General features: G+C 34.5%; 1 protein-coding gene across 1 annotated transcript in view; it reads left to right on the top strand.

Annotated features, from left to right (window-relative positions):
• Positions 1 to 10,538, top strand: part of SPATA17 (spermatogenesis associated 17) — a 169,263-nt gene that overhangs the window by 26,312 nt on the left and 132,413 nt on the right. The window contains exon 5 of the mRNA XM_008685733.2: positions 9,253 to 9,356. Coding sequence (XP_008683955.1) covers positions 9,253 to 9,356 — 104 coding nt within the window. The remainder of the gene's footprint in view (positions 1 to 9,252; positions 9,357 to 10,538) is intronic.

Below are 10,538 nucleotides of genomic sequence, written 5' to 3'. Positions count from 1 at the left end.
CCCCCCCCCCCCCCCCGCCCACCGCCTTCCCAAATTGCCATTCTTTACCTCACGATCGATTAGCACACTGCTTATCTCCATCCATCAGTTGGAAAAACATGTTTATTAACCGAACTGTGGTTAAAGTTCTCTCTTTCCCCCGGGCTCCTGAACTTTAGCCTCCTCCTGAGAATAGGCTGGCTTCCCGGTAAAGCATTCTCTGATCTACAATCCGAATATGCCACCATTTCATCCCACTTTGCCACATCAGGTTCTTTCTAGCCTTGTTCACATCTTCCTATTAAAAAAAACCAAACAACTCTTTTTGTCTAATTCTTGACTTACAGATCTTATGGTCAAAGCGCTCTCCCTATTGCTATAGTCCACTCCATCTATTGTTATGGTCACTCATTCCCTCTCCCTTATAATTCTTTGAAATAAAATCTCTCTTACTATGTCCAGATTTATTTTTTAGGCAACACATTCCAGGAGAGAAGAGTAGGGATGGGGACGCAGTGACCATTAAAGTGAGGCAGAGGAAGACTTGAGATGAGCACTGATGACATAGAGGAGTTTCTACGAGGCTATGTGGAGGATGTAGACACTACTGTGAGAAATTTATAATAAAAACACTTCTCTAATGAAGATGTTCAAAGACTGCCTTCAGAGCTTTGGATGAGTTGACTTGGTGATAGACTGTGTCTTTACTTCATGTTCCTCTGATAAGGCATGAGGCTTACTTACATGGAGGCCAAAATGACTGCCTAACAAAGATTAAATTTTAGCATTGGTTGATCACAGTGACCAGGACTGAATTTATTTGTAAGGAAGTGCAGTTTTGTAAGATGGTGCTCTGAAGATTTTGCTTTCTGCAGGAGTGAGTGGCTGAAGAAACCGGTGTGTGGTCCACATACCTTCATGTTGTGCACATCTGAAGACTACAATCCTGGCTCAATACCACTAGCTGAAGTTTTACTTCTAATAGCTACATGTCTCCACCTTTTCAGTTCGTCCGTTACCAAGTAACCTTGTTCAAAATAACTATGCCTTAAATGCTTTAAATATGGGTGGCTGTGCATGTCCGGGAGGAAGAGTTTCTAATAGTCTTAGATCTACCAAAAATTTATATGGCCAATAATATTCAAACAGATACATGTGCACTCAAATCTTGAATAAGATTTTCACGTATAATAGAAAAGAAAAACTTTTGTCTTAATTTGCCTTCTATGCTGAGCCAATTACAAATTATGTTTGACTGTTGACTCTTAGCATGACAAATTATCACCAATTGCTAAAGAGGCTACTGGAGCATTCCTGAAAATAGAGGGATTTTAAAAATATATTTTTTAGCCTATCTATTCCTATATAGATGTCATTTTCTTATAATAAAGAATAAATTATATGTATATGATTTTTTAATGTAATAGATATTCGTATCCTGATTTGCGACGTTTATTTTTTAAAGGGTCACCTTCTCTCTAAAGACTTTATGATCCCCCTACCCGTGTAGAATTGATCACTCTCTCTTTTTATGTCCTATTTTACCATCGACGTACTTCTGTTATAGAACCTGTAACATTTTATTATCCTTACTAATTTACATGCCTGTATCCACTCCCCCACACACTGTAAGTCCCTTGGGGCCCAGATCCTATCCTCTTAGTCTTTGTATCTATAGTTCCTGGCCTGGTAGGTGGTTAAATAAATTTCCCTGAGTAAATCAATGAATGTTAGTTAGCCCATTCTTTTCTAAATGAAGAGTTAAAAAAGTTGTTTGTTTTAAATACTTTTGTTCAAGTCCATTAGTGTCTTTCTTGGAAATTATTTAAGCCTTTGCTGGGGGACTTTAAGACTTTTTTTGAGAATCCGGTGAGGTTATGTATTACAGAGAGACTGGACATGGTAAGGTACTATTTGGTCAGTGCAATTCTAATGTGAAAGGAAGATCTCATGAACTTTGGGACCTTACTGAGGTATCATAACATGTACAGGTTTGTAGGAGGTTTACTGTGATATAAGCTGCTGTCAGAACCCACAGGATGCCTTTTCAAAATCCCTGTTGCTGATACGCTGCAAGGCCAGTGACAGTCAATTAATACAGCAATAAATTGCTCAATAAATTTTTATCTTAGCTCCCGGGGCCCTAATCCTCCTGTTTCTCTGTGTGACACTTTATTGCCTTTTTGGTCTTTTAATTCGACTTTACTCCAAATTAGGGTTCTGCTTTTCCTCCAGCATTTTGGATATTCCATTGTGGATCTTGTCTAAATTTGGCCTCCGACTTCTTCTTCTTTACTTCTCTCTCTTTGAATAGCTTTTAGTATCTTATACAAATGTCCTGCGCTGATTCAGTTGCTAAACTCATTTCTTTCCACATCCCATTTAGATATACAATTGTCTATCCTTTCACAGCCTGGCATAGAACTGACCCTCCATTTCTGATGCCAGGGAGCAACGAATTCAGCACTTGGGAGTCACCTCAAGCCACCAAATGCGGGCTTAGCAACTCAGCTTCCTAATAACAGTACTATAAAGATGAAGGCAAAATTACTTTATGTATAGAAAGTCCGTTAAAAAAATATCCCCAGGTAGAAAAAAAAAAAAGTACAGTTTGTGGGATTATTTCATCCATCCAAGGGTCTATTACTTGTTCCTTTTCCCGAGTACCTTCATTCATGGTTCTCAACATTTAGTATTTTCTCTTGCTTATGACTTTGTTCACCGGCTGACCCCATCCCAGATGAAGCCTCTTCTGTGGAGTGGTATATATCATATACTTAATTCTTCCATTTGTAGGGAGAAGGTCACCCAAGAGGCTGAATGTATATCCAGCCCTCCAGATTTTCACACTTACTACCTGAGTGTGAATATATATATATATGTTGCTGGCAGATACCTGAGCATACCTTAGTCAAACTGATTGTCAGTGGGAGCTGTATGTCTCTGAGGCCAGGCAAGAAAAAGATTGCAATACCACGTATTCCCAAATCTTGGTAAGTCAGAACCATTGGTAAATAGTAATAAGAGTTAGCAATTGCATGGCAGTTACTACCCTCCAGGTACCAGTCTTAAATATTTTTAATATTTTAACCCTTCTCTGTAATCCTCACAACCAACTCTCAGAGGTAGATCTCATAATGATTCCAATTCGAAAGATGAGGAGGAAGAATCACAGAAAGATACCTTGCCCAAGTTCACACAGCTAGTAAGTGATAGTGTTAGGAATTGAACCCTAGAGGTGTGGTACCCACATTTCTGTTACTTCTGAGCACTTGTACTCTTGCCTTTACTGCTGGTCTTCTCCTTTTCTCAGTGTCTGAGTGAGAACAACTATGTGAGGCCTGGACTGAACTCTTATGGAAACTTCATTACTTATGCTCTGCTTTTCTTGGTATACTGATCCTCTGGTCCTCACAATTCATGAGCATCTTACTGGTAGTACATTTTACTTAGGGAATTCTAAACTTAGTGACAATTAGTAGGAGATCACATTGAGTGTTACATGCTTCCCCTTGCAGGCAGAATTGGTTGACTTAGGATGGCAAACCTCTCCTGGTAAAAGAAGGCTGGGGCCTTTACCTACTGCTTCTGCTGGCATCAGGATTTGTCCTCTATCATAATCCTAGGACCACTAGCAATTTCAACTGCTAATCTCTCTATACATTAACTCTTAGAATATACTGGTCTTCAGTAAACTAAACATAATGAGGATATATAGTCTGTCACAGAGTTTGGAAATTAAGAGAAGTACTCTCTGCAAATTATACGTTCCTTATAATGTCTTTAAAAAGCCTCCATTGGGTTATCTTACACATCTTGAGCCCTCCTTTGCTTGTCTGTCCTAGGACAACTGGTACAATATCACATGAATGCAAATTTCAGGAAGTGCTAATGTGTAGTATCTTAGAGGTCTCTTAAAAAATATGTTCCATCAGACTTTTTCTTCTCACTTTCAAAATCTATGAGAAATGAAAAATGGAAATAATCTAAAGCTTACAGAGTTTTTAAAAAGCTACAGATATAATTGATTATTTCAAGTAGAATTCCTTTTACCCTGAAAACTTTGTACATGTTACTGATCAATCATATATACTTATGTAATGATATTCTCTGGAACCTAGAGCATCTCGGCTCATCCTTTATTATTTCAGTTATTTTAAATGATTTGTTTTGAAATTAGTGTCCCAAAATATTTTAGTTCAGATAGAAATCTTCACTTTAAGAAAAATAAAGACTATAATAACAAGAGGATCACTAGATTAAAGATCACTTAAAACAACCAATTTGCAAAGTAACCATAACTTTATTGGCTCTTTCTTCTTGGAGGTCTGGATCTATGAATATAAATTTTAATTTACAAACATTAATCTAGCTTGAAACATCAATTAGCCATTTTCTTTTGTTTCCCATTTGTGTCTAAAATATAAAAATATGAGAAATAGTTATATGGTGGCTTTAATTAAAAAGTAATTGAATATGTGTCAGATACATAAGGATCCATTTCAATCTCCTAAACTATTAATAATCTGGTTTTTGCGTTTGTAATAACTATGAAGTATGTACGTTTAGAATAATGACTCCATGATTAGATGGATAGAAATAAATAGGAATTTATCAGGAATGATTTAGGAAGTAATTAAGGAAATAATTTAGGAAAAAATGTTGAAGGTCTCTTATATACTAGATACTATGTTAGGCTCTAGGAATACAAATTAATTCACATAGAGAAAGATCCCCAAAATGTCAGCCCAAGGAATAAGAGGAACAGGATCGTCTAGACCACCCCAAGCTTTTGCCTGATGATGGATGGATATTTAAATTTTCCATCACCACACAAAAGAATATTTCTTCTCGCTTCCTGCTACTTCTAGTACCAGTAACATTGTGAAATGAATTTAGTGAAAGGGAGTATAAAGTCAGGTAGAGTGGGGAAACAATATTGAAGAGAAGAAACTGCATATGGAATGATTATCCAGAATCTTCTGGTAGTTAAAAATATCTAGTTAAGATATCCATTCATATATATATGTTTTTGACATGATAATTCAGTGATACCTAATATGAAATTTGGATATTACTGTTTTTTAAATGCCTTTGAAAGTCTAGTAAACCTACTTTTCTGTGCTTATAGAATGTTGAGCATTCTGATAAATGAGAACATAGTTATGAGTAAGAGTTCTACATGTATGCTCTCAAATACATTTAGACCATTGGTACTAGGTAGGTTATTATTAGTAATAGAAATTTTGTTTTCCATGTCTTCATTAATTTTAGGTGAGAAGACATTTTTTTCTCTTTTGATAACAGTAATGTTACTATGAATTTTGAGGAATAAAAGTAAACCAATGGAGGGAAAATCTTTTCTATGAGCAGATGGCTTTTGGTATATCAAGGTTTTGCCATTTGTTTTAGTGCTTAAAATAAACATTATTTATTTATAAGACCACTTACATTTTGATGTTACTTAATGAGGAATATGCATCATTGATTTGACTAGCTTAAGAGGTCATTTAGAACTTGCCCGTTAACAAGCTGTAATCTGCTGAGCACACAATGACTTTGTTTAAAATTATCTATTCAGAGCTGATCAATGACAATAATTGTTTTATACCAGTCACTTCTGAAAGTTGCTAATTACTTTGAAGGACATGAATACTAGCTTTTTTTTTTTAAGTCATAACCCATTCACCTTGAAATTAAGAAGAAATGTTATGAAAAGTCATCTTGCCTCTTGAAAGAACTTTTTTTTTTTTTTAATTAAAAGTTGATTCACTAGTCCTGGAATATCAACAGGAAATTTAGGCAAAATTGAAGATGTCATTTGTTCTTATAAGAGAAAGTATGGTAGAATCCCCACTGTATTCTATCTTATATCAATTAGGGATTGGTTAAACTGGACTCCTTATAACATAGGAAAATGGTATCTTTTAAAAGAAAGAACACACATACAAACTTTTTCTTCTTATGTAGCTCATCCATAAGATGTTTTAGTGGAAAAAGTCTGGGCTTTTGAATAAGACAGAGCTGGGTTTGTATCCTAATTTTGCCATTCGTTGTTTTACTGGTTATGCGAACTTGATCAAATAACTTAACCTCAGTTTCCTCATTTTTAACGTGGAGATCATGCCTCATGCACAAGGTGATCGTGAGAATTCAAGCAGTTAGTGTAATACCTGGCACATTCATGAGCCCGATAAATTTTTGATCCTTTGCTTCACTGGGTGCCAGCGTCTTCACCTGGTCCAACACCCAGTTTCTTTCTACTTTTACTTACTTACTTCTAACAAAGCTGTTTAAAGATTGATTGATTACCAATCAGTGTTTTTAATGTGGATGAGTTTTAATTTGTTACTTTAACCGTTAATTGCTTTAATACCCAATTCTGAATAAAAGGATTTGTCTTAGAAAGGAATTTTAGCCTGCCTTTGTGGGTATCTAGGGAGTTTGCATATTAGAAGATCCCCTGAGAAGGCACCAATTATAGACTCTCTAGAGGTGGTTGGTGCTGTTTCTAGTATTTGCCTGGTTTGAAGTGGGAGGGAGCCCATGCCACTGGCTTCTTTAGCGATCCTTCCTATTGACATGGATTCAATTTTACTTTTATTCTTTCAGACTTCTTTTCTCCGAATGGGCATACACACCACTCTAGTGTGACCTAATCATAAATCAACATCTTTCCTTTTTCCTTCTCAGTACTCCAGCATGTATCTTTTCTGTTTTCTGGCACATTTAATCTTATTTTATTTAGAGTTTAATGATGTTTTCATGTGATAAATAGTTCCTACATTAACACTCTCTGATATCCTAATATTTTCTCATTCTTCCTAAGTCACTTCTATTGCTGATGATGGGTTTTCTGTCCGTACTTTTATCTGAAAGTGTTCTCTTCTTTTATTGTATGACTGTACATGCAGTAAAATATGGTGTAATATTTGAAGCCATCCCACCAGCTCTATGACCGAAAGCAATGATTTAACCTAAGTATCAGCGTCCCCTTCTATCAAATGAGACTAATAATAATCTGTACCTCAAAATGATACTGTAATGATTAAATTAGATGAGCCAGGAAAATATTCACTTATTTGCATGTATGATTTATATACATATACATATTCCAACTGATCATTCTTTTCATTAGGAAAGTGGTTTGTATCAATTCCTCATCTTTCTTTGTCAGCTCTAATACAGTTTGGTCAAATTAGAGAGAGATAGTTTCTAAAATGAGTATATAACTTTAGAAAAAATAATTTTTTTTATTTAATGAATTTCTAAAATAAGATCGTTTGGAAAATATTTGAAAAGACGTATTTTATAACATTGTTACACTAGCTTGCTTTTCTACTTGGTGTTACTTTCTAGAATTATTATCTCTGATTTAATTGTTCTTACAAGCTATTTTGTATATCTTCAGTGGTTTTAGTCATTCTTATACTGGGAGATTGACTAAAACAGTTCTTTAGAATTTTCATGTTCTGTGTCTCAGATTGTAAAATATCTTTTAAATAGTCATGTTTTAAAACACAGAAAAATATAGGAGAATACAAGTAAAACATTTTTCCTGTTTATTCTTATAGATCCAGCATTCAAGTTATAATAAATTTTAGGCTCAACATATTTAGTTTAAAAAGTATTGGCTTTTGGGGGCGCCTGGGTGGCACAGTGGTTAAGCGTCTGCCTTCGGCTCAGGGCGTGGTCCCGGCGTTGTGGGATCGAGCCCCACGTCAGGCTCCTCCGCTGTGAGCCTGCTTCTTCCTCTCCCACTCCCCCTGCTTGTGTTCCCTCTCTCGCTGGCTGTCTCTATCCTGTCAAATAAATAAAAAAAAAAATAAAAAATCTTTAAAAAAAGTATTGGCTTTTGGCCGGCGATGGGTATTAAGGAGCACACGTATACATGGAGCACTGGGTGTTATACGCAAACATGAATCATGGAACACTACATCAAAAACTAATGACGTACTGTAAGGTGACTAACATAACATAACAAAATTAAAAAAAAAAAAAGAATAGGCTTTTGGGATAAAAATCCAATGGACAAATGTAGAGTGTCTATATTAATCAACCTTTGCTATTAAAAAAAAATGTTTAGGGAAGGTGTGTGTTCCTAGCTTAGCTAACTGTGCAAAACATTAGAAGGACTTCATATCCAAAAAGAGAATCATTCGTAATATGTGAATAATTCAGAAATACATGTAAACTGCTGTAAAATTTTAGGGAATGAAGTTAAATCTTTATGCAAGGTTAATATTTTTTTTTCATCTTTTGCTGTTTCTTCTTCCTCTACTCCTCTAAAGCAGTCATGCTTTTTTTTGTTGTTTTCCACAAAAAAAGATTATGCATTGTTATGTTTTTGTTTTGAGTTTGTCTAATAGAAATAAAACATAAAGAGATTGATTTCTCACAATTACTAGAGCATAATAAGGCATGAAGTAGTCCACATAAGTTTGTTCTCGGAGCCCCCACCCCCTTTCCCATACTTCTCCCATCTAAAAATACGTAAGTGCTTTCAACAGAAATCTTTCTTCATTGAAAATTGCATTTCACTCTGTTCCCAGTTCTATATTTTAATGGTTTAGAGAATGGGCTCTGAAGTCCTAATGTAATTCCTGGATCCATCACCAATGACCATATAATTATGAGGAAATTATATAACTTCTCTTTTTAGAAGTTTTCTCATCTGTAAATAAGATGATAAGAATATTTCTCATAGGAGTATTGTAAAGATTAAATGCATAAATATATGCAAAACTCTTAGAATAGTGCCTTACATAATAATACAATAAATGTTAGCTATTGTTATTGTTAAAGAAGTATTAAAATGTCATGATGAAGATATAAGACACATTTTGTTTAAAGATTTTGAAACCATCAAATTTTAAAAGCCCATTTGAAAATTGATTTTAATGAGACCAAATACCATCTTCCATTCAGTGGTTATGAAAAATAAAAAATCTGTTTGGTGAGGAAGTGGAAGTGGTAGAGATTGATAAGCAAATTTTTAATTGTTCTGTAGTTAATTTCACATTTAGTGTTTGTGAAAAATTATAAATTTTAAAAAATCTAATAACCTCTAAGTATGTTTTGTCTTTATAATATTTTATAATAAATCTGAGTACACTCTACATTTGCAACTGTATATACTGTTATATTAGTGGGAAAGCCTAAAACTTTATTTGATATGAGTTACCATCTATCATTACCTTAATTTTGAAGAACTGTTAATATTTTCACTAAAATGCTCACTGGCATATTTTATCTTTTTATTTACTTCAATAGATTCAGAGGCGATGGCGAGGGTATAGGATTCGGAAATACTGCTTTAATTATTTTTATTTGAAGGAGTACCTGAGAGCTGTTTCAGAGACCAACGATGCAATTAGGTGAGTATTGTACTAGTGACAATTTCAAAAAGGTTACTTAATAGATGTTGATCATAACCATACTTTGGAATACTTGCTAGAACTCAGTGATATTTTAGACAGAAATTTATTGATAAAATAGAGGTATATGATTCTATTTACCTTAAAAATTTATTGCTGTCATATTTTTAAATTTATTGTACTATAAATGAGATTATTTTTGTGTTCAGTAGGACTCTCTGATTCTATGCAAAATAGTTTTGGTAAAATTACCTCATTTAGAGATGGATTTATCTGTAAAATGATTCCATAGATGGAGATTTAAAGTATGATAAGCCTGAAATGTATTTTGAGAAATATGATCAATAGTAAGAACTTGCCTCTCAAAGGAGAAAAATTCATGGAACATAATTAAAGTGGACTGCTTACTATCAGCTTTGTTTCTTTAAACACGTAGAAAGCACCTGGATTTAGAGAATAGGATGACGTCTTTTGTAGATTTATGCAAAGTAAAGCTATTATAACACTATTTAGTCAGTTTTACCAAAGCTGCATGTGTAAGTTTTCGTATAACTTCAAATATATAGTTTTTCCCCCTTGTAATATGTCCCATTCTAATAACATATAAGTGACGATAGGCTTAGCATATGTTTAGATAAAAAAGGAATAGTAACTAAAAACAGTTGCCATTTATGTAGTTTTAATTTTTTTTCACACACTTTATCTTATTTTACTCTTAAAATTCTTTGAACTAGAGAGAACAATTGCACAATAAATTGCCAAAATAAGATTTTTGCCTGAGACCCTAAAGTTACATATATTATAAGAAATATCTGAAAACTGATTTTTCCGACTTTTAAATTTCTCACATAGGCTCTGTACATAAGAGGATCTGGTCTTTGGAGATTAAATGTTGGGTATTTGTGAGGTTGATTTCTTTGGAAACTGCAATTAAAAGTCTGGGAGGGTTGCAGTAAGACTTGGTCAATTGAAGAAGTTGCAAAACTCAGAAACATGTGGACGCCAGGGGACAGCTATTTGATTTCTTCCTTAAGAAATCCAAAGTCCTGGAGATGGGCTGGCTTTCTGCAAATGGCAGGCATGAGCCTGTCTGGAGGAAAGAGTTAGCAGAATATGTAAGAGAGGGGATTTGAGCAGGGCTAGGACAAAAGTGAGATGAGTGAGGCTCTTAAGGCACAAAAA

The sequence above is a fragment of the Ursus maritimus genome, unplaced genomic scaffold (assembly GCF_017311325.1).
Source record: "Ursus maritimus isolate PB19 unplaced genomic scaffold, ASM1731132v1 scaffold_2, whole genome shotgun sequence".
Taxonomy (NCBI): Eukaryota; Metazoa; Chordata; class Mammalia; order Carnivora; family Ursidae; genus Ursus; species Ursus maritimus.
The sequence above is the reverse complement of the archived record's forward strand: the minus strand, read 5'-3'. Positions and strand labels throughout refer to the sequence as shown.